The sequence below is a fragment of the Eupeodes corollae genome, chromosome 1, assembly GCF_945859685.1.
Source record: "Eupeodes corollae chromosome 1, idEupCoro1.1, whole genome shotgun sequence".
In the NCBI taxonomy this organism is placed as follows: domain Eukaryota; kingdom Metazoa; phylum Arthropoda; class Insecta; order Diptera; family Syrphidae; genus Eupeodes; species Eupeodes corollae.
Window position 1 is genome coordinate 6859972 of NC_079147.1, and position 26265 is coordinate 6886236.

Consider the following 26265-nt stretch of genomic DNA (forward strand, 5'->3'; position numbering starts at 1 on the left):
AAGATTATGTTAAAAATAGAATTATTAGGTTTTTTTAAAATAATTTTCTGCACTATTTTTGAACGGTTCGGGTAAAATAGAATTTGACCCTCTTCTATAATTGGAAAAGTTCAAAAGCTAATCGGAGATATAGCTTAATCGGAACATCGACTCCCATTTCAAATGCCCTCACTAAAATTTCGGAAAGTATCGTGCTTTCCATTCGAAGCTGCTTTAAATTATTAAGAAGGTTTGACTGTCCTTATTTCTAACTAGAAAACGTACTGCTAAGATATTTAAAATGGAATAGTTAATTAGAAGCACTTTTTTGAATGGCAATAGATCAAGAGCTCAAATTTAAAGGTACAAAATACCTAGGGTTTTGATTTCTTAACAATGATTTAGGTTCCAAGAGAGTATCAGTAAAGTAAATTAAGTATTTCGTTTGAGTTTTTTATGGTTCTAAAAATTGTTGTTCATTTCGTTAAGGATTTACATTTTTGTGATACAAATCTATAAAATAAAACATGGTTTTGATGTTTAAATTTTAGTTCAGTTTAGTTTAGTTTATTTATCAAACAAAGTTACAATAGGTTCTTAAGTGATTACTTGGTAATATAATATAACCATTTGAAATCTTTAACGATACCACCAGCAAAGTTTTTTTAAATTAACAATAAATTTGATTTAAATAAATATCTTCTAACTTTGAAGTTAATCAGAAAAACAGTATTTGATTCTCTTAAACACCTGTATCATTCTGTTCATTGGCAGAATACACAGTTCTATGATATTGAACATTGAGAAACGATTGGTTTCGAAGCAATCTCGCAAGAACATTAATCCCAATTAGGGCTAACATTTGTGAACAATGAATATGGTTTGATAATATGTCCCAAATTAAAATAATCTCGCTGAACTTTTTACGAATGTTAAGAGGCAACATACCAAGTTTCTTCTTCTCGTTTCATAGGAAGGAAGATCTAATGTCCCATTGAATTCTTTTCACCACAACTCTCGTGAAACGCGTTTGAATGTTTTAGATTCTAAATACTTACTTACGCGTCATCGTGGGCGGTTTCTGGAGATATATATCAGCTCCGTCCACCTCTTGCCTAGTGACTTTGATTCCTTGTCGACTGTCCTCGATCAATTGCTACTCGGTCGTCCAGACCTTCGTCCTTCTTGTGTTAGCGAATACCTCTGCATAACTTGGCCGGCAATGCAGTCGTTACCTTTTTGAAGCGTATGTCCATCCATTGCCACTTACGCTTTCGTATAATAGAGGTTCTTGACATGTCCTTCTTTGAAGGACCTCGTTAAATATTCGGCTTGACCAGAAAATTCTTAGGATGTTGCGAAGACATCTATTCAAGAAGGTTTGCAGTAACCTTCCAGGTGCTGCATCCATAATGAAGAACAGATTCGAGATTTGTGCGGAACAGTCGTAGCTTTGTTCTTAAGCTGATTGATTTATTCCTCCCAATTTTGGACAGCATACCCAACGCCGCTTTTGCTTTGCCGGTGCGGCAGATGACGTCTTGTTCGCTTCGATGGACGCGATACAACCAAGGTATTGAAAACTTCCCCTTTCTATATTTGAGAGAATGGCCGGGTTCCGAGGCTTATCATTTTTATTTTGCCGGAATGAATTTTTAACTCCGTGATTTCTGCTTTTCTCTCCTTTAAAATGGAAAATATAAACACTTTAGGGTGTGTTGATCTGAAAACTCCTTTAAATAACGGAATATATGGTTTTGTATATTATACTTAATTAAAGGCCTAATTTGATAACTTAACACTTTATGTAATAGTAAGCAAGTATTGACTTTGGACTTCTTTTTATTTTAAAGTTAAATAGTTTATCCTAAACGTAATCAGCCAAATTAATGAAACACGCTTACTCCACCTTTATTCCGCGAGTTTATCTGGGAATAAAAGTTAGGCGACAGTTATAGCTATCATTGAAAATGATCCGGAAAAATGTTTGAATCGATATTTACGCTGTTTCCCTTTGATTAGAAATGAAAATTATTTATTGATCGATCGGAAATCACTCAAAGAATTCCGGACGTAAATTCATTTTCTAAACAGCTGATTCTTTTATATCCACCAATGGAACGAATCTTTCCAATGATTTCAGTTTCACATAATTTCAATAACAGATTTCTGCCAGTTAACATTTTTCGGTGGATTTCAATCAGGACATTTTATTCAATGCAGAAAAAGAAAACGACCTGTAAACAAAATTCCAATGTTGGTTTTCACTGATGAAAACCAATGATAGCTATAACTGGAGACCTAAGTTGTGAATTAAAATGTTCCATGAGACAACCTAAATGTTCGTGGAATAGTAAAGTGATGTTTACCAAAAATGTCTTAAAAACATCTACAACAATAAATAGGATTTCCGCTCGGAAATATGAAATTTCCATCAAGTTCGGCAGACTTGGGTTATTTTTGTATGGGTTTTGACATAAAATTGTGATAATTTGTCAACACACCTGGGAATTTTGTAAGTATTGTGCCTGTTTTCTGTCCTTCTTTTGTGTCCCCATTTGATCATCTTCAACAATCACTATACTTTTCCTCAAATTTTCTTTGAAAAAAAATATATTTCGCTTAGCACTTGCGCTCGATGACTGCGATGAATAATTGGAAATGGTTTAAAAACTCGACAAATCAAGCACATTAAAGAACATTAAATTAGCAATCTTCACTTATTTTTTTATTTCAGAATAAATATGACACATTTAAATCTTATTCCTTTGCTAAACCACCTTCTTGGGTGGTGTAACTTAGTAAATTGTCACTTGTAGGAATTTCGTTTTATATTCATAACATTTTAAACTTCGTCTATGGAATGAGACCAAACCCTTCGTTATTGCACGTTTATTAATTTTGCTGGATGTATTTTCTTAATTTTGTGTTGAAATAACATCGTTTTGGGAACATAATCCTTACTCCTAATAAAATCTAAAACCCTCGAAATTTTGTTTATAATTGGTTAACACTAAAAAACAAAATTCCGAAAGATTCCAGGTATCACATGGTTTTAAGTTCATTTCTTTTATTTTAAACTTTTAGAAATATATCAATTTAAGTTTTAAAAAGGCGGAATGGCCCAAAATTTGTTAAACAAATAAATTGCAACAACAATTCAAAATATCTCTAAAACGTTGAAGTAATTGATATAGAGATTTTTTAATGGACTCCCATTACTTCTGATCAAGTAGAAATTAATTTAAGGTTTTCCCATTTAAACGCCCAGACACTCATTTGATAAACGGTTTAAATAAATTATTTCTGGGTAAAGTATTTCTTAGAGGATTAATTGCATATTAATTCGGCTTCGGCTTTAAACTGTAGGTCCCTTTTATCTCTGACAACATTACTCGCACACAGGAATGGTTGAGAGTTGTAAGTCACTAGGCCCTGGTTCTGCATGGACTGTTGTGCCACCTGATTTATTTATTTTTATTCGTTAAGCTCTTCTTAATCTGGTAGCTCTTGTAATTATCTTTTCATTATTTAAAAGTAAGCTGTGTAATAATCAAGTTCAAGTCTTTAACTACGAGATCAAGTTGATGCGATGTAATCTGGCATTTTAGCTTTATTGACTTCAAAAGATACAAGAACAAACCATTATTTGTATTGTAAGATTACGCAACTCTTTAAATGATTTGGTCGAAGGCCGTCTACCAGACTCACATTTTTTTTAAATTTATGTAAACGAAAATAAGCTTTTTAGATGCTTTTAAATAAAAATAAAATAATCTTAATAATTTTCAAACTTTAAAACCTTAAAAATTTTCCTCAACTATTCTGGTTCTATAGCGAAGAGCGTTCAATGAGTATTTATGCAGAAGGTCCCAACCTAGTTCTCCATTCAAGATGTTGATCGTTTCTTCTAAACCGAGCATATCTATCCCAAAATACCGCTTTCAGAATTCCTTGAATACTGGACAAATTTCCAGGAAATGAAATACATCTTCGCATTCCAATATTGGAATTTCTGGACTGTGAGGAATGCAGTTAAAATTGATGAGTCCACCTCTCATTTTAAATATCAAGCCGATTTTTTGTGTACTGTTTTTGACGAAGAAGTAGGTGTTGTGGTTCGAGAAATGGTTAACATTATTGTAGTAAGATCTGCTAATAGATGCTTCAGCTTCACTCAGAAACTTATTGTACATCATGGTGCCCAATTTTTTCAGCAAGTCATCAAAATTCAATTTAAGCACCTTGATACTTTTGTCTGCTGATATTGAAAAAGTAGTTGAGCATTCGATTGCCAGTTTCTTCCACTCTTTAACACACGAAACTTCAGAATTTATAGCTTCTGTGAGTACTATTCGCGGAATACTTTCGTCACCCAACGCCAAAAACTCTTGACAAGTAGTTGAAATGTAATTTAAGTGTGTCTAAAAAGAGGGGTCCTATTCCTGTTTCAAGATGTAACATATAGTTGGGCGTCGTACTTGGCAACTTGAAAGAATTAAAATTAGCAATTAAAAAAGGGAGCAATCTTTTCAACAGCTTCAAACGACTGATACCCCCAACTTTTGCTCCTTAAAGCAGTATTTCAATTGCGGTAGCTCGAAATACTTTGTGTTTAGCTATGTTCGAAACGCTATTTCTTAGAATGCAACTTCTCCACATAGCACACTTTGCCTTCGATAACTTGGATTGTAAATGTTTTTCTAGTATTCGTGGTTCAAAATATTCAAAACCAGTAAAAACTTACAAAATTGAAATTAAAAAAAAAACTTCAAAACCATTAAAAATTAACAAAATTGAAGAAAAAAAAAGTAACAAGTTGCAATAATCTTCTATTTAGCTACAAATTGCGAAAAAAGGATAAACCATCCACCTTTTTATATATGTATGTGTATGTACCCCGTATCCATTGCATTTTCTCATTAAAATTAAATCCATAAATACCCAATAAATCCTTTAGGATATCTATTTTCGTTTTGAACAAATATGCAAATAAGACAGAAATAAAATGCATTTTAATATGATGTAAGCCGCATTGTCCTTCATCATCCCGGTTTCAAAATATATAATTTCGCCATCGCATAATGAAATACACACAAAATCAATAATTTTTCGCATGACCTATACAAACTTCAGTATGTTAACTCTGTATAAAATCCTTCAACTTTGTGCTTTTGCTCTCTTTTTTGTTCGTTCTTGTAGGTACTATAAATATTTTTTTTTTCTTTATTTCGAATTGTATTTTATGATAATATAAAACTTTTCAATAAATGCCAAAACAGCAACAAAAATAAAAAAAACAACTTGTATAAATTATGCAACTCTTTCGTGTAAAGTGTGTTGTATATTCATATTGTTCGAGTACCGACAAGAAGTTGTAGTATATTTTTATACCAGACTTTTTGGAGACATTTATCTAGTTCTTCGCCCTAAAATCAATACCGAAACGAACATGCAAACAGCAAAAAAAAAAATAAAGGACGAATGAAGAAGAAAAAACTTCTAACACAGTTCGCCAACCCTGTCGCTCTTCCAAGAGTTTGTATTAAGTTTTTTGTTTGTTACATAAGGACGAGGCCGGTCCTACGTTTTACGTAACATCAATTTTTGTATCCTGCCTCCAAAGTCGTTATCCTTGCCAAAAAAATAAAACATAAGGAGAAGAGGATTTTTTTTTCTAGTATGTCATGTAATACCTCTAAGTTCTATGTACTTTTACAATGTACCTACAATCTTTTTGGAAATGAAGGTATTTCGAGAGGAATATCTGTCTTATTTTATGTGTGTTCGTTGGTGACAATTCCAAAACGGGGTTCTAATTAATTTCTTCCATGTGCTGGAATTTGTGTACCTATATACCTAAAGAAAATTTGTTCCAAATATAGGTTAGGTCTTCTATATCGAGATGCCTATATATCACACAATATCCTTTTCTCTCATTTATAAGCTTTTTTTCAGGGTATACCTAGATACGATACATATTTGCGATGATTTGCGCAATTCAGCGATATAAATTATGTAATTTACACCAAAAGAAAAGAAAATTTACTTTAAGGACGAAATTTAGAAAAAAAATAAGAAGTAATTAAGGACGAATTTTTAAATATAATAAAATGAATTCATTTAGTTCTCATTTGTTCCTTTCGGTACCTTCCTAGGAAGGTATAAAGTTCTACTTTTTTATCGACCATGTTTTGTTGGTGATGGGGGGGGGATAGGAGATGGGTGATTGAGTTGAGTTACTCAAGGAAGAAGGATTGGGTAAAAAGCTTTCTACTCCAACCAGAGAAAATCCATATAAAATGTTGCCCTAATTTCTTCGTTTTTGAAGTGCAAGTTGTGTATGTTCCAATCCAACTCCAAACTCGCACACCTCGTAACCCCCCCCCCCCTTAACTCCCTCTTTTAACATATATGTTTGTTATATGTCTCATCATAAAAAATACACCCTTTTCTATAAGGATTTCAAAGAATGATTTATGAATGACATTTATTTATTTTTGATGTTAGACCTTGCATTTATTAGGCTTAGCTGATTTTCCGTTTCATTATAACTTAAAATAGGTATAAAAATGTACATTTGACATTAAAAACTATTTTTATTATGAAATGTGCTTTCTCTACCCTTCCCAAATACCAATTATGACGCATTGTGACGTCATTTTTTCAGCGCAACCGCATATAATATGCATAAAATCAAACCAATAACAAAAACAATAAAACGAAAAAAGTAAAACACGACAATTTTATGTTCTCGTATTTTATTTAAATAAAATAAATTAAATACAAAACAAAATGTTTCTAAAACATGACTATAAACAATAAGAAAATTGTTAGTAGCTTTTTATTTTGTTTAAATCAAAAGGGAAGATAAAACAATAAAATAGATACAAAATATACATCCCATTGCATTTGTTGTATTTTTTCGATCAAATGCCATTAAACCACCACCAACGACCAACTACAACCCCCCTTGGATACACAAGTTTCAATAGTAAAAAAGAAAGCTTTGAAAATTAGCTTTTTTCTTATTGCTCTCTTTTTCTTTTCCTCTCTATCTCTCTCTCTCTCTCTCTCTCAGGGTGTATTACACAACTTGTGTAAAAATCTCACCCCTATATTAGAAAAGCGAACGAAAAAAGTTCCAACAATTCAATACGCATGGTGGAGGGTAGTATTAGTACTCTAGGAAAGTGTAGACACAGTGTAGTTGACACCGTTATCAGAGCCCTCTTAAACAGTAACACCGGTTCTCTCTCTACCCTAATTTTAAGCTTTTCCCTCTCTCTGCGTGTCGCCTTTTTTCATTCCATCCAAGTCCATACACAAAAAAGCACAAAGCTTTTTTTTCTGTATGGTGGTGGAAAATTTTCTACAAACTTGTAAAAACAAAAACAAAAACTACAACAAAAGCTCTCAGAACTCGTAAAATATTTTACGGCGAAAAGCTTGATACGAACGGCATCTAGAAGTTCAGTTAGTCGAGCGCTGATCCCGAAGTGAAAAGGTCGCGCGTTGTGTTCGTTGATACGGTTAGTTCATCATAATAATTTAAATTCTTCTTCTTCCAACAACTTGGCTTTTTTTTCTAATAAAGAAGAAAAGGAAGAATAAACGAATAAAATTGAAGAACGAAAAAAAAATAATTAATATTAGTTTTTAAGCTTTAGTATTACACAAAGCTTATTTTGCTTTTCACTTCTAAACTAAAACTATTTATTAAAACAAAAATTCATTTCTATTTTAGAAAAGATTCGAAAAGCAACCTCAAAACCAAATAGAATTCCGCATTTCCGTGAATATAATCTAAAAGGGGTGTTTTAACCCCTAATAATATAGAATCTTCAGTGAACTTATTGTGTAACAGTGCAAAGTAGTATTTAATAAAAGGTATATCCTCCTTTCTCTTCTCTACTTACTCCTGCTGACATTACAATCTTGTAACTTGAATTTGTTTAATTGTTTGGTTTTAAACTTAAAAAAAAAGATGAAAAAAACATACAACATGCCATTTGATTTGTTAATAATACTTTTTGTTTTAATTTGTTAATATTGAATTCTGAAAATTGTTGTGAAGTGAACAATTTATTTTACATATTTGTTTCGAAGAAAAAAAAAGAAGTGTGTTTTGTGCCTAATTTTAATTAATATCAAAAAAAATTCAAAAAAAGAAGGATTTTAAGGAATTTTTGGGTTTTTGAAAAAATTGAATATATGCGTTTTTAACGTATAAGACTTTTAAAAAACTGTACATATGAAATGTTATTAGTTGGTACCTACTTATTTTATTACAAGTAGATACACACAAAGCTCAACAGACTTTTTTTCCGTTAGTTTTTATTGTATATAAAAATTGTACATTATATATTTCGTTTTGAGAAAGGAAAAATGAAAATCTAAAATGCACATAAGTTGCGTAATAAGGTTTTTCCTTAATTCCTATACCTATACCTATATACAAGTATAGCAGTTATGTTATCCAAGACATAAACCAACCAACCAACCAACTTTTCTTCTAACTGTAACTGTTTCATAATTTTTCATTTTTTTTTTCTGTTTCTAGCTTGTTTTTTCTTTTCTTTTATTTAACGGTTTTTGCCTCATAGAAGCTAATTAGAAAAACACAATTATTGGAATATGAGTAACCAGGTGGGTTAATGTTTGTGCTTAACTAAACTACATACACAGGAAATCAGCAAGGACATTTTTATATAAGAGATTTTTTCCTTTGGATTTCTTATAAGAATCCTTGGAAGGTTTTCGAAAATCAAATTTTCCGATAAGGAAGGGCGGGCACAACAACTAACAACATAAAATGCAACAACACAAATTTCAAAAATCGAAAAAATCGAAAAAAGAAAAAAACTGAGTTAAATCAATAATCAGCAGTTCCTCTATAAATTTTGTGAAAGGAGGAGGTGCGGTGTTCTTTTCGTTGTAACTACATCCCCCACTCTTGGAAGAAATAAAGGAAGGGTAGAAAAAAAAGTAGGTGCGGCGGCGAATTGGAAATTTGTATCTTTTTCTTCTTTTGATTCTCTAACGATTACGTTATCCTTATACCAATTTTCTTTTGGGATTTCAAAAGTTAAAAGTTTTCACTCAGTGTTTTTTCACTTTATTTTAAAATCAAAAAAGTTCCTTTTTTTTGGGGTGAAATTTGCTTTGTTTCGTGTGTGAAAAAAAAGAACTAAGTAGGTACCTACATAATTTCTATAGGTATCTATTTCTTGAGAAGTTCTTTTTCATTTTTTTTTTTTTCAAATCAACTATCTAGTAGATATGGAATAAAAGTAGGTATACTGGAACGTCCTTTGCGCATGAATTATGCTCTGCGGTTAACCTACAAATTTTAAGTGTTTTTTTGTTTGCGTTTGCTATGACGACAAAGAACCTTAAGGGGATTCCTATAAGTTTATAGCAATACCTAGATTTTTACAACTAAAACTTGTGAAGAGATAGAAAATGTAGTCGTTGGTTGAAAAACCAGTTAGAGATTTCTTGATCACGATGATTTTCTATTCTAAAGCGTGTTAACTTTTCTACAAGTAGATAGCTACCTAGTTTTACAGGGCTAAGGGGGTCTAAAAGTCTAACTAATAATAATTATCTTCTTCTAGAAATAGGTATTTAAACTATAGTAGGTTTATAAAATATAACCGCAAAGGTGTTTTGTTTAAACAAATTGATTATCATAAAACCCTTACACTTACCTAAGTGAGTGCGGCATTTGTAGAAGCAAAACTAACATATGACGACAATAAACAATTTACTGTTTAATTTGTTTTATTTTATTTTTTTGTTCTGTGTGTATTTCTTTGTGATCATAAATAATCTTGCCTTTGGGGCCAATTCTGAAAATTCAAGTTCAATGCAATTTGCAAACTTGCCAAATTGTCATCATCATACGCACAACTAATTATTTCAAAAGTTTAGGTATCTAAAGAGTACAAAATACATAGGTACGTTACGTAGATAGGTAGATACACATTGAAAAATTAGATTATGTATTTTGAAAAGGCTGAACTCAACTACTGAACCATGAATATCAAGATCAGCATCAGAAGCATAATAGAACTATTGGTGGTTCTTCTATTATGTTGGCACAATAGGAGGTAGGAAACAGCTTTGGGGTCGTCGAGAAAGAGATTGATTGTGAACATAAGTACCCCGAGTAGGTATATGTATTTATGTATACATATGTTTGCTACACTTCCAGTGGCAAATAATTCAAAGTGTATACCGTGTACCACCAGTACCGGACTAGGCCAAGGAGAAATTAGTTAGAGCCTTTCTGTTCTTACTTCCATAATGTTTTGGAATTTCAATTTAAAGCTGTGAGCCTTTATGTTTACAATTAGTAGATTAGAGGAAGATGTTAATCAAAAATAAATTAATCCTAAAAAATTGTTTAACAAAGTTTGTCTCTCTTGGGAATTGAAAAGTTTAATATATTTAAGTCTATCTATTGTGTGAAAACCTTGTTAATAGACAACTTTCCTATAACTTCGGCATAGCTTACATAAGTTTTTTGTGCAAAAAATTGGATAACAATGGATAACATTTTTGTTAAAATTAATTTCAAGATTGTTCAACGAAAGTGCCATTCTGGTTAAAATTTGTACAGTCACTGATTTTTCAGACTTGAATTCATTAGGTTCCATGAAATACATAAAAATGGAGTATTTTTTATCCGTCATGCAAAAATTATAACAGCATTTTTGTGGTTTTACAAATAAGAAACAACAAAATTGTATACCTAGTAAAAAAGTTGTCTTATGTCATAAACTTTTCCAATTAAGAATAAAATGAACATGCGAACAAATTTTTGTTAAACTTTAACAATTTTACTTATTTTTAACATTTTCTAATTATTGCAGCGCTTTAAAAATGTGTTTTGTTAAAATTTGATACTTAAATAAATTATAAAACCATTGCACGAATAAAGGGAACGTATTTCCAACATTTTTACTCAGCAGTAAAATAAAAATTAGCCTTTTAGTTCCACTAAAAAAAAAACAAATCGTTGTAAACAATTTCCAACAAATGTCCTAATTATTTATAAGTATCACCCGAAAAATAGTTAACCCGGAATAATTTAATTTCACATTTCCTATACTGTGAGTCCGATAGAAGATAAATGGTTGTCTGTAAATTCCTCACTATAAGCTATTTAAGTTTAGTACAGTGTCCTAGAGGTTGTTTTATACCTTATTTCTAATTTTTAGAGAAGTTTCCTAGAGGTAAAACTCATAGCTTTTTAAATTTCGAACCTAAACCACTATTAGGGGTTCAATATTTTCCATAATTTACATCACATAATTAATTGATTCCCAATAAAAATGAAAAAAAAAATATTTTTAAAATCTGCAACTTTTTTAACCAGTCTGTTTCACGTCTTTCTTTGGGTTAATAATCTTAAACCGCTTCTACTCAAACAATTTTCTCGTAATCCCCTAAAAAACGCCATCAGTTTGCTCAATTTCGCGATCAACGTTTTCAGCCGCACGTTAAGAATGTGGAATGTTTTACTTATTTGCCAACTGGCTTATTTTTGTAATTCCTTTTCTATTTCTTAACACTTGCTCTGTTTAAACTTTAAAATGTATAAGGGTTGCCCTTTTAATTTGGGCGGAGTACAAGGTAGTTCCATGTGGTGTTACTCTCAGATGTATTAGCTGCCACTTCTGACACTATTGTTCTAAGCATATTGACCTTCTTGGCGGTCGCAATTTGGGTTTTTAAAATCCGACTTCCTTATAAAACAGTTTTGTTTTTAGAAGTATCATGAATTTCAGTTCAAATTTTGCAGATACACATTTTTTAGTTAGTGCGTTGGACTGTCATGCAAGGGATCTTGGGTTCAATCCCTGCCTGTGCCACCTAACTTTTTTTCACGGGTACTACCTCTTGCGAGGAATTGACAAATCCTCCAAGAGAAGTTCTTGTCATGAAAAAGTGCTTTCTCAAATTAGCCGTTCGGATTCAACATATAAACTGTAGGTCCCTTCCATCTCGGACAGCATTACTCGCATACAGGAATGGTTAAGAGTTGTAAGTCATATTCTTCTTGGTGTTGGATTTCTAAGATTTCTGAAACTCTTCAAATTTACTATGTTCCATCAATTGAACCCATTTACCCTTTTTTCAACTCAAATTAAAAATCAACTTTCTTAATATCAAAAAATAAAAATATGCAGAAATCCGGATAAAAACTCAAACATTTTGTTTAAAAAGGTTTAATAGTTGCATAAGTACAAAATTTAAGTTTTATCTGATTGTTTAATTCCATGGGCCCCTGAGAATTACACTCAGAGCCTATCTTAAACCTCATGGAAAATCCAGCACTGCCTTAAAATATACATACACACAATTGTACATACTCATAGGTATATATTTTTTTTCACGAAGATGAATCTCATTGTGAAGATTAAATTAGGAACCGGGGACTATTCCACATATGTACATCTACCTATCTATCTACAGCTAGGGGTTGGGTAACCTAGCACATTTTGTTCATTTTTGTTTGTTTGAATAATTAGAGAGGAAGTGAGAACTTGTCCTTTATATTTGTTAATTTTGCAATCTGTTTATAAGTAGTATATATGTTATATTGCTTACCAACCCCCACACATTTTGATGATAATGATGATGACCATTAAAAGTTCTATTTGATTCGCATCGCTAACCTTAGAAGCTACAAAATCTATCTCTATCTATCTATCTAGAAACACCAGAGGCACACTTTTTTGTTCATTTGTTTGTTGATTTGTTTTATATAAATCATATCTATTGTTATTTGTATATATTCATGAGTATAAGAGGGGTCATGAATGATGGAGAAACAAAACATTTAAATAGTCCAAGCTCAAACATAATGTACCGACATATATACATATACAGAAATACAGAATGAGTTTAATTAATGTGTTGTTTCCCTAACTTATTCAATCTATCTATCAATATCTACAATTAAATTGAGTGTAATTCTGTGCGCCGCACCACAGACGACGACGTCCACAACGACGACGGTAGACGTCTAAAAGGTGGCTTTTAACAATGTTTTGTGTTGTATTTTTATAAAATCAAGATTGCTCGATGTTGTCATTTAATTAAACTACAAATGCTATAAACATTTAATGACAAGAATGGGTTTCGACAAAAAAAAAAACATGAGACTTTTATAACATTCATTTTGATGCTATGTTGTGCTGAACAAATGGAAGAAGTCGAAAGTTTCATTGAGAACAAGCTCAACTTGAATCTTAAAAGAAATCAAATTTCTAAGCAATTCCTCTACTTGATACGAGCAAATGCTTAAAACAATCTCGCCTACTCAATTTCCATTCAGGCTTTTGCTAGTTTTACAAACTTGGATTTCATCTTATGTTAAAGCTAAAATAAAACGCCGTTTTCCAAAATATGACGAATTATCAATTAACTACATTTCATTGTCTTAGTTGAAACTCTTGAATATGGAAGTAAAACCTTAATAATTAAAAGGTTTTGAAACCATTTTACATTGGATTTTCCCATTTGAATATGGATGGATTTACCGGGGCCAACCTCTTAATTTAAAGCTTCCTTAATAAGTTGGCTTCAATCTTCTAATTTCTCTTTCATAGCAGCCCAAAATGCTTATCTTGAAGGGTTGAGTTGATAGTTGAGGCAGGCATATTCCCTTATTTCTTTAACTTTACATCAGCATTTAATTGTTTATTCCTACGACCAAGTCTGGCCATTTATTGTTTTCAAGTTAAATCGTATGGAACCAATCACGTTTGTATCCGTTGGGTTTATAAATAAATGAGAAACACTAATTAATAAATACTTAATCGAATTGCACTTAGTTATGAATTTAATTATCCGTATTTATATGTTTATTTTATTTTTGTTATAATATTGAATTGAATGTGTGTTTAAATGATATATTTTCCTTTTTATGTGTACAGGTTGTTTAGAACGAAAAAATATTAGAAAATCTAACAAAGAAAAACTAATCGTGTGTTCTTCCTGTGATCCGTCACTGAACAAAAAAGAAAATCTATAGTAATTTATTCTATCAACAATTATTGCATATAAAATACATCGAGGACTAACAAAAAAGGAAATGTAAGAAATTAAACTTTGAATTTAAAAAAAAAAGAAACAAATCTTAAATTAAGTCCTATGACGCCTTTCGCAAGAGTACCATACTCTATCCAAGGTTTGAAATGTCTTACATAATAATTTGATTTGTTGGTATTACTTACTTCCTGCTTTATTTCCAATCATAATTCGTTTAATACCTTATATTGTTTGTTTTTTAGTCTTATTGATTTTAAGTTGAAAATGTTCATTATTTACAAACGAAACAAATATGAAAAAAGTGTTACATAACAATTATACACTTGACATTTTTACACAAAAACACACTCGCCATTATTATAATGATGATGATGAGGTTGTTGTTGTTGTTGGTGGTGATGACGATATTGTAAACTCACAAATCCCTCCACACCAATCAACCCTCTACCCTTCATCATAGCTTACACCTTTGTTTTTCTTTTACCCCAAAAAACATATCTAAAGAAAATAAAAACGCTTTTTTTTTCAAACATTCATATGTATGTACATACCTCTTGTTTTTCCTCATATAAAAGAGAATTCTAAATTTAGGCCGCAAAGAAAAAATCAATAGAAATGTTGGACAACAGCGAAGGAATTTCCTCGCTCTTTTACTCTCTTTCTCGCTTTTGCTCTAATTTCCAAGAGAGTATCCACTCTGTGAAAAGTTCCTATCTAGGTATATAAATTAAGTTTTGGTAGGTATATCCTCAAGCCTCAAATGCAAAAAGTTTGGTAAAAAAAAATAGCACATATGAGAATTTTATGATTTTGCTCTTAATTATTTTAATTGAAATTTAATTTCGACTTAAAAATGTCATACTTTCGATTTTGGCATAGAAAATGCAAAATCAAAAATCAACATTTTGCATGAGGAAGGGATTTATTTAGACATGCGCTTCGAATTGTATGTGTTACACGTATACAGTAAAAACACACTATGCCGGAAATTTAAAAATGGTATAAGATAGAAAATAAATCTTTTAACCATTGGTTTCTTTTTAAGTCATGTGTGTTTCCATGCACAAGAAATTATTCTTCGAAATTGATAAAATATGCTACCTTACCTCAAAAAATGTGGATTTTAGAGATCTTACTGTTGGTTGGCAACAAAAGACCCATTGCCTATTTGATCTTCAAAAATTCAAGGAAACACAAAGTATTTAGATTTAAATATCAACAAATTCCAACAAAAATGACTCGTTTTTGTACTAGAAGTATAAAAAAAACAGTTTAAATCATTCTCAAATAAAACGTTTTGGAAAGTTATTCTTTTCTAGTTTGATTTACACATTAATTGCTAAATATTCTTTTTTTCTTTTAGTTAAAAAAATATCAGTTTTATTCAATTTTCGAAATTCGAACATATAAAAAATCACACTGTCGAAGATGGAGAGGCTTTTCAACAATCATTTTTGAAATTTCCGAGATCTCAATATGATATTTTTGCTTTTTTTAACAGAGGCTCCAAAAAGGAAATGGAATTAATCATGGAAGATTATAACTTTGACGTTAGTCAAGAAACTGGTCACACAGACTCAAAGAACTTCATATCACAATAAATAGGAATTTTCCTGTCTAATTGTCTAAAGACTAAAAATGGTTTGAAATCGATTCAAAAAATAAATTATAGTTCTGAAATTCACTTTTATCGATATTGATTTAATTTTTGTCCAACTCAAATCGAAGTGAATTTCCGTGTCCTACATTTTGATATTAACAATTTTCAAGTGATTTGAATTAGACCAGATTATGTTGGTGTGATTTGAATTCGAATTGTTTAAAAACAGTAATAGTTTCATAAACCTAAAGTTTCTTATAACTTCTAATTTGACGGAAGGGACAAAGAATTTAAAACGATTTTTTAACACACCAAATGTCTTCTCTATACCAAAAAACGTTCTTTCAAACATTTTAAAAACACGTTCAGAACAAATACTTCGATACCAGTCGTTCCCAACTGGTATTTGGAAACTGCTTATAGCAAAGAACCGCAAAAATATAACCTTATACAAATTATGACAAAGAACGGAATTGTTATGTGTCAGCTGTTTTAATTTCACTTGAAGTGATTTCGAAAAGTATTTAAAGGTATGAAATCAATCTTATGAGAGAACCCTTAAAACAATTTCACTCGATTTTCAATTTAGATTCAGATTTCGTTCCACACGATTTTGAGAACCTAGCTTTAAATTAATACGATACTTGTAACCATGTCCTGTATTTCACTCATTGTGCATGCATTTTGCCAAAGTGAATTTGGGTGTTCCTGTGTTTCGGTTTGTTCCATTTTTCGATCGCATTCAAATCACATTTTCTATTTCTGTGAATCAATCTTTTATAGTTTCCTTTTGCTAGAGATCGGAGGGTTTCAGAAAGTTTTTGAATTGAAGGAATCGGTGAAGGTGTTATAAAAGGTTCTATTTCCCTTCAAACATTTAAAAAAGCGTCTTTGCTTAATCTAATATTATAATGACAGCTTAAAGGGGAAGTTAAGAATTTACGTTATTTATCGGAACAGCTTCATAATTTTCACACACTTACATTGTGTCAGGTAAATTCAATTTATTTTATTTTCTCGAAAAATTCGTCTTCTTATTTTTTCTCCTGAATTCTGCTTAATTTTTTGACTTACATCAATCTTCACTTCAGAACAAAAATAAAAATGGATGATCGTTCAGTTCGACAGTAAGCAATTACCAAGTTTTCGAAGTTTATTTCACGTGAAATTAAAAAGTGATTTCAATTCACTTTCCATCAAATTTCGGAACATTGGCGTTAGTAGTTATTTTAAACTCAAGTTGTTTGTATTAAACGAAATAGGCAAAAAAAGTCTGTTACACTAATTTTATTGGCTTAAGCCTTTTTTACCTAACGCCAAATATTTTTCAACGGAAATCTACATAAATCATTTGAATGCTTTTTAAATACCCAATCAGCGAAGAAACGACGTTATTGTTGTTAATTAAGCAAAATCTAAGTCTTTGCTTCGAAATACGGTGTAATGTCTCTTGTGCATTCCAATGTGTTGTTGATTTTTAGTAATGGCATAGTTTTTACTTACTAAATGTCAAAAGATGACAGCTTCAAAAATTGCAACTGCCTCAATATTAGGCTATTAAAAATGAAACCTTTATTATTGGTGCGCGAATATCCTTTAATGCCTTGGTGGTAAGACATTCAAGACGAAATTCCGTGGAGAAGATTTTCGTTCGGAATGTTACACCGAGGCATATTTCATTCTATCCGAATTATCGAATAACCCGAACCTTGTTAAAATCTGCAAGAACATATCTTCTTTTTAGTAATCCCAAGTAACCCCAACCTAAGTACCTTAAACCTGATTCGAAAAACTTATTTTCCCAAAAAAGATTCTTGTTAAAAATACAAATTAGAAGTAGAATCATTTGTCGAACCTTGTTACAAGCTGCAAGAACATATCTTCTTTTAAGTAATCCCAAGTAACTTCAACCTAAATAGCTTAAACCTGATTTGAAAAACTCATTTTCCAAAAAAGATTCTTGTTAAAAATAAAAATTAGAAGTAGAATCATTTTTCGAACCTTCATTCAAATAGAATTCCACCGACATTCCAGCTAATCGTATAAAACAAGACTCAATTCAGTTAAGTTATGTAACCTTGACAGAATTTATTTACTATTCATTTGTTTACCCTTGCATATTTCAACCTACTTCTCGTTTTTTGGTTTTGTTTTCCCCTCTTTAAAAAACAAAATAATAATAATAATAAATAATACAAAAATCAACCCTTTGAAGAGATGGAAAAATGTTCATTTTGTCCGTTTTACGATTTTGTTTGTTATGTTTGTTCCCACCGTCCGTCAATAGTACTGTGGAACGTGTTGTTGATTTATTCTAACTTTTATTTTGATTCAAAAATTGGTTTATTTATGCTTGTTGTTGTTGTGTTTTGATGCTTGTAATGATTTTTTGTTTGTTATATATTTTTTATTGTTTTGTTTGTGTTCAGTTATATTTTTATTTTCATTCATATTTTTCATAATTAGCATGGGAGAGCTGACTCTTATAGAGTCGCTACAGTCATTCCAACTGAAGATGACAATATCACAGCGGATGGTCAGTACAAGGTAATATTTTGAGTTTGTTTTTTTAATTTTCATTTTCATAACTTTCTTTTTCTCATTTAAGTTCATGTTTAGTAAATAACACCAACACCACTTTATCGTCATAGTTCATAGTCTTGGTTTAATTTGGTTAGAAGCTGCTTAAAGAGTTTGAGACACTGAAAACTGCCTTAATGATCAAAGGGATAGTTCTATTATATTCATTGACTTGAGAAAACAGGAAAAACAAATTGTATCTAACCAAGTGAACCGCACTGTGAACGCATTCATTCAAGACGAGATATCATATTCATAACACTGAAATTCCTGGTTGATTGGTTATTAATCGTTTCATATACCTACTTCATCTTAATTTTCCATTAATCAATGCAAAACGATATTCGATGTCGATGTCGTTTTCAATTTAGATTCAATTTGTGGAGGTGTGGAATGTGGATACAACTGCGACAATTCACTTACACCCCACATACATATTTCAACCTATCGCTTCTCTGCGAAAAGTTTGTAACCGATCGCCCGCGGCTGACGCCCGAGTGCAATGCTAAATTGCAACGATATTATTTTTATTCAAAGTCCATTGAACTTTGTGCAAACGCACTTTAATTCTTTAAAAAATGTTTAAATAAATAAAAATAAAATATATCTTTGCCAATTTAGTGTCAATCAAGTTTCAAACATTATTTGTTTGTTTTGTTTGTCGCTTTCACATTATAAACAAAAAGTTAAGAGTGGTCTCTTAAAAAATACAAATTCAAATACTCTCTTTTTCCCTGAAGCGAATTTATTTATAATTTTTTTCTCAAACATAGATTTTTATTCCAATTAAAACTATTTCCCAATGTTTTTGTTTGTGATCTATATTTAAATTCAGACGTCGCTAGTCGCCGACGACAACGACAACGACGACTGTGAAAATCACATTTGAAATAAATTACGTATGACGATCTCAAACCTACGACAGCTTCCTCGAGGTCACAACAAAATTGAAAATAAAATAAACAATCTATATTCTCAATGGAATATTTTTTTCTAAGATTGAAGAAAGAAATGTCTCATTTTACAAATTTTGTATCCATCATTTTAACAAGTGGGGACTATATTCATATGATTGTGGCGTCAGGTATTTTTTCATTCATTCGTTAAAAAAGATTGTTTGTGTTTTGGTTATTTTTTTATATATATATTATTTGTTTATACTTAAACTTAAAAAAAGTTAAATAAACAACAATAAAATAAGGTAATGTATGCACAAGTGGTAAAAGAAGGCATAAAACACCGGTAAAAAGGATTTATTTATATAAGAGCTTTTTTAATTTAACCATAATAATGTACTCTCTCAAGATTAAAATAAAAACAATAATTATTATTAAACAAAGTCAAATGGCATGATGGTGTGGTTAAGTATTAAAACTATTAAAACAATATTTAAACAAATTACATATCCGAATTGTTAAACTCGTTAAAACGTTCACGACCAAAAATATATGGCACCTTCGGTTATGATAAGATTACAAAAATAAAGATAAAGTTTATATTTTAATCTAAAATTCGATGTAATAACAAATACTACTTGTATAAGAGAATTTGTTTTTGTTTTTAAAGATTGCTTACGTGAGATTATATTTATTTTCATATTACATATGAGTTTAACGAGGAAGGATTGTAATTCTAATTTCTATTTTTAAAAGTTTCTTTACTTCTTTTTGAATGATTCAATAATAAAATTGATTTATTTCTTATATCTTATACAAAATAGTCAAAACGCAAGATGCCACCTAAAAAAGGAGGTCAAGGCAGTCAAGGAGCCAAGAAAGAAAACTTGGATGACTTAAAACAGGAGTTAGATATCGATTATCATAAAATCTCACCTGAGGAACTGTACCAACGGTTTCAGACGCATCCCGAAAATGTAAGTACAAATATTTAAAAAGTTGTTTTATTTTTTAGACATAAAACAAGGGTTATCCTTATTTTGCGATTTTAAAAGTACACGTAAATAAAACACATAAAATGTTTGTGTTATAAAGTTTGAACGTTGACATTATGTGAAAAACTACATAATTTAATTGACCGCCAGGTGAATTGTTGCAAGCATCGATATTTTTGAGTTAATTTTCGACTACGTTTTGACACATATTGGACGGTATCTCAGCCATTAATTGTCGAATGTTGATTTTTAAGTGCTCAAGAGTTAAATATTTATTTGCATAAACACGGTCTTTCGAGTATCCCCCTAAAAAAAGTTCAGCGCTGTCAAATTCCATGATCTTGACGGCCATTTGATATCTCCACGACGAAAAATTACACGGACAGGAAATGTCTAAAGCAATAAAGCCATGTGTACTTGAGTTGTGTGCTGTGTGTCACCGTCTTGTTGAAACCACATATTCTTCAAGTCGTGTTCTTTAATTGTAGGCAAAAAAAGTCGGTTATCATATCACCACACGAGTATTGCTACGAATTGACGGTGACAGTTGTTTCATCGTCGTTTTCGAAGAATTAAAGTCCAATAACACCTCCAGACCAAAGAGCGAACCAAACAGTTACTTTTTGTAGATGCAGTGGCCTCTCTTCAATTTCTTGAGCATTATCAGAACCCCAAATTCGATTGAGAAATGTGCTTCGTCACTGAAGAAAATTTTATTCAAAAAATCGCCGCCAAGGCCTGTTGTTCAAGCACCCATTCGACCTATTTACGACGTTGTAAATGGTCAGCTGGCTTCAGTTGTTCTGTGAACTGGACTTCATATGGATGTAGGTGTATATCCAAATGCAAAAGACGCCCTAATGTGCCGTAAAATAGTCCTAATTCCCGATAACGACGAGGAAACGACACATTCCTGTTTTCAGCACCACTTTCATTCACAACAGCGATGTTTTCGGTGGTACGAGCGAAATGATGATGCACATGCCTTCCAATATCTGTATATTCAATATAATCCACTCACTTCAAATTTTTCCAATTGCTTGCGTAGTAAGTAAAACAGATGGCGCAACAGTCCATGAAGAACCAGGTTCTAGTGACTTACAATTCTCGAGTAATGCTGTCGGAGATGGAAGGGACCTACAGTTTAAATGCCGAATCCGAACGGTTAATTTGAGAAAGCTCTTATTCATGACAAGAATCAGTCTTAGAGGATTTGTCAATTCCTCGCAAGAGGCAGTACCCGTGAGAAAAGTTAGGTGGCAAAAGCAGGGATTGAATCCGAGACCCCTTGCATGACAGTCCAATGCACTAACCATCACGCTATGGGTACTACTGCTTGCCTAGTAGGACGATTAAGTATATCATAATCTCCTCTTAAAACACGATGTGTGGCTGTGGCAGAATTACCATTTTTGTAGAAGGTTTTAACAATTTGTATGCGTTGTGCGATAGTTAAGCGATCCATTTTCGTAAATGTCAAAAATAAATTTATTTAAGAACTTACAGCCCTATACTTTTGAAACAGCAAAATGGATAACTTCTTATTTCAACTCAGATAAAACTTCTTAGGTCAAATCAGGAATATAGCTCCTTTCATATTGGATTGTTTTAAACTTTTAGAAAATATGTTTTTTGTATGATCTACATTAATAGCAAGGCTAAAACAAAAAGATCCTAATAATTTGCTATATTACTGAAGCACTATTGTACCATAATTAGCTTTTAACAATCTCATCTGAGCCAAAGTATTCAACTCGTATCATATCAACGTAGCATTTTTAAGTATTAAATAAGGGAAATGAAAATGATTTCCTATATTGTGAAGTAATAGTAGACATCAAAGAACTATATTGCCCAAGCGTCAAACAACTGATCCCAACCAACAAACTAATGAACAATATCATATTTCTTTTCTAACTCAACCACAAATGTATCTTAAATATTTGATTGACAATAAAGGCAAACTTCCTATGTAAAAAGAAAAGCAACATGCAAAATACTTGGCAACAAGAAAAATGCTGATTACACTCGATTTATCGATTTGCTTTTTATATGAAATATGATCTTCATTCAATTAAATTGTTCGTTTTGTGTTTGTATATTATTTGTCACCCTTTAACTGCAACTTAAAAGTTATAATATAGTTTTTAAAGTAGAATTGTTTACCTTCGATTAAAGTAAAGTGTACAAGAGCGTAGATTCAAAAACATGACACCATGAACAATAAAGTAAAATGTACTTAATTTTATAGATTTGCTTCACATTTCAAGCCATCTACATCAACTCAATATTTTAAAACAAGTCATTACATATAATATGTATAAAAGATGCGTCAAATATAAGTTACAAAATTAAATGGTATTATTGCTTACCTTATTATTTCACACAACGTCACGCAAGTGGCATCCACGGCTGGCTTTTGTAGTAACGCACTTCGTCAATCTAGTTTTTAAGATCTCTTTGACTTTTGCGTGTTGTGGCTTAAGGATTGCTTAGATGACTGTATTGAAGTGTTTGAAAAGTTTTCGGAACATAAGCATAACATCTTAAAAAAATTAAGAGTCCAATATACATCGCCACCAAATATTGAAGTACGGGTTAAGAAGGCATGTGTTGCCTTCTACGCCTGCAGCAAAACTTTCGGCAAAAAATGGGGACTTCAGTCGAAGATGATTTTATGGACGTACACAGCCTTAGTACGTCCAATCTTAACATATGGGTCGATTGTGTGGTGGCCTGCTCTTAGCAAAGCCTATAATATTGACAAGCCAAAGAAGGTTCAGAGAAAAGCTTGCGCGGGCACCACAGGGGCCATGCGTACTTGCCCAACGGACGCCTTAAACGTTATTTTGGATCTTCTACCAATCGACCTTTATATGTAATACATAGCTTAATGCAGCGCTGTTAGGCTGAATGAATCAAACAGCTGGTTGTCAAAACCTTATGGTCACAGCAACACAACGAAATGGATTCCCTCAGATATTATCTCAGGAGACACTGAGTACTGCACTCCTACTTTGAGCCTTAGTAAGGATTTTAAGGTTATTTTCCCATCTAGAGAAGATTGGGTGAATGACAGCGTGTCGATCGGTTTCGACACAAACATCTTTACTGACGAATCAAAGATGGAGTGCTGAGTTGTTTCTGGGATCTATTCTGAGTCCCTAAATGTAGCTAAATCCTTTAGGCTTCCTGACTTTGCTAGCTTTTTTCAAGCTGAACTGCTGGCAATAAGGGAAGCATGTAAAATACTTAAACAAAGCCCAAACCAAAACAGAAATGCGGCTATCTTTACAGACATTCAGGCAGCTGTCAAAGCCATTAACTCGGCCATATCCTCATCTAAATTGGTCCAGCAATGTCGCGATGAGCTTGCGAGCCTGAATATTAACCTCGGTGTCACCCTGATCTGGGTTCCGGGCCATAGTGGTATCGTGGGAAATGAACGGGCTGACGAGCTAGCCAGGCAAGGATCGGACCTTCATAGCTCACTTGCGGAAATGGTTAACATTCCTCTTGGTGCTATGAAGGGTAAAATCTTTTCTATCTACCAAACCGAATCAAACCGAAGGTGGAGCAATTTACCCAATTGCATTATATCTAAGAAGATATGGAACACCTATAATAAAACCCGTCCAAACGATCTTCTATGCAGCCCAAGGCAAGACATAGCCAGGATTGTTGCGGTTTGTACCGGACATTGGCCTATAGGAGTTCATGCGGAGAAGTTGGGTATCTCCCAAAACACTTTTTGCCGTAGTTGTAGTGACCGAAGAGAAAGTGAAACGATAATCCTTTTCCTCTGCAAATGTCGTGCTTTGGCAAACACTAGAATGAAATACTTTGGAAAAGCATTCTTTCACGAACTTGATGAGCTATCTGAGACAAAAAATAGAGACCTAATCTTTTCTCTCAATGCGACAAAATGGCTCTAACATAATCGCTATGAAGCTTCTCTATAAATCTGTCCCTTTCAATCACAGGTCAAACGAGTTTTTGATATCAAAACGGCGCACTACAGCGCTAATTGGATCTCAGGCTAGGTTGCCTTGAGATCGCTATTTCTACCTACCTATGCATCGCCAAGACGGCTGATAACATGATTTCGCAACTTGGTGCGTAACAGATTGATTGTGAAATGGTGTGATATTATTTATGAACCACAGTTCGTCTAAAGCCATGTTTTCAGTTTTGATACATAGAAAAGTTTATTTCAACTCTGTTCCCAGTCTCATCTTCGTGGTACAATGATGCCTACACTGCACAATCCGCACCAAACTGTCGCTTTGTGTGTGTACATTACCTTCTCAACAATATAATGTGAGTTTTCGAAGCCTAGACGTTTGTTAACAGTAACGTAACCGCCGAGAAGGAAATTCGTATTGCTATAACAGAAGAGTATCGATGCGCTTCAATTGCTGACGCCTAGTAAGATCCGAGGCCTTCTTGTAGAATTCTCCTTAGAATAGTGCGTGAAATATTGAGATTTAGTCTCACATTTTCGGCTAGAACAGCTACATACATTCTTGTCGTTCACACTCTTTAAAGACGGAGACTTTGAATTTTGTCCACTTGCATACCAATCTCACAAACTTTTTGCACTAACGTACTTTTGAAAACAAGTCGTCAATATTACCTAACACTGTTTATTCGTAGATTAACTCATTTCATTCTGCGGCCGGCGGTATGATACTGACATTCTGCTAAGATTTCAAAATAACTCATGTAAATAGAAAAATCGATTTGTTTTTCAAAAAACGTGAAAAAGTGCCACTAGGACTTTTCTTGGCACCATATCTTTTCTATGTAATTTTTCCAGTAAAGTTAGACGCTATCGATAAATTTACCCTTGATGATTTTTAAATAATTTTGAACATAAGATTGTATTAAAGATCAATTTTTCAAGCCATTAATAATGAAAAAAAAATAATTACTCAATAGTCATTCTAAGATATGGAGAAATTCCATCTCCCTTAATATCTTATCTTTGACTAGAAAATGACATAAATAGGCTTGAACTTGTCTCCGCATCGGTTTACTTTTTAATAGCAACATATTGACACTGGAGGTTTAGTTCAAATATCACCAAGGTTTATAACGACTTAAGTAAAATGTGAAAATGTAATCCTCTTAACAATTCTTCATCAATCAATTTTTTTGTATTTATACCTTAATCCGAAAACTGTACATTGCCAAATGCCCTTGCTTCAAGTTTATAAAATAAAAGTTATTTAAAAAAATACAAGCGGATAAAATATAAATCATTATATTTTTTCAAGAACTTTATTAGCTTGTCTACAACAATTTTCATTAATCTATCAAAAATATGTTATTTCAAGTTTAAACGACCACTTAAAATAATTTCGTCTGAATAAATATACATACTTTTTGAAAAAATCACTTTGGCTGAGAGACATGGTGCCAATAAAAGAGATCTTATATTGTTTATATCTTAATGTTCATAATTTACAGAAAGATATTTTAAAAATAAAATGTAAAAAAGAATGTGTTGATAGACATAAAGAAAATGTAGGCTAAACGTTCGCTGTGCTTCTGTTTACAAACAACCAAAACAGAGTGATCTGAAAATCTATCTAAATTTGTTTATTGTTAAAAAATTACAGACTTTGGCAAATACTCATGCTTAACTTTACTGTTTTTGAATGTTGTATAAACTCAAGGTATTCAAATTTCAAAGAAGAACAACTTTTTGAAACTCTTTTAGTTCCAATTCAACCTTCAAATCAGTTTTTTAAGTTTAGTTAAAGTCTGAGAATTAACCTTTGCAACATATCTTAAATCTATCTTTCTATTTACTAATGAATCACATTTTTTCGCTTCCTTTACTTACAGGGTCTCAGTCACGCTAAGGCCAAGGAAAATCTCGAACGAGATGGCCCTAATGCATTAACACCGCCAAAACAAACACCAGAATGGGTAAAGTTCTGTAAAAATCTGTTCGGTGGTTTTGCCTTGCTATTGTGGATTGGTGCTGTTCTTTGTTTTGTCGCCTATTCAATTCAAGCAAGTACGAGTGAAGAACCATCAGATGATAATTTGTACTTGGGTATTGTACTTGCTGCCGTCGTTATAGTTACTGGCATTTTCTCTTACTATCAGGTGACAAAAAAAACCAACCGTAATATAT

The 26265-nt window shown here is 32.1% G+C and overlaps 1 protein-coding gene across 7 annotated transcripts in view; it reads left to right on the forward strand.

Annotated features, from left to right (window-relative positions):
- LOC129953719 (sodium/potassium-transporting ATPase subunit alpha) overlaps nucleotides 1–26265 on the forward strand; it is a 110132-nt gene that overhangs the window by 53222 nt on the left and 30645 nt on the right. For 3 of the 7 annotated variants that reach the window (XM_056067105.1, XM_056067104.1, XM_056067103.1), the window contains exons 2-4: nucleotides 18113–18193; nucleotides 19947–20099; nucleotides 25971–26237. In XM_056067105.1, the coding sequence (XP_055923080.1) occupies nucleotides 18113–18193; nucleotides 19947–20099; nucleotides 25971–26237 (501 nt within the window). Of the gene's footprint in view, nucleotides 1–7379; nucleotides 7512–7726; nucleotides 7870–8542; nucleotides 8629–13931; nucleotides 14092–18112; nucleotides 18194–19946; nucleotides 20100–25970; nucleotides 26238–26265 lie in introns of those variants that run through there. The other 4 variants (XM_056067106.1, XM_056067107.1, XM_056067108.1 and 1 more) reach the window with 4 other exon arrangements.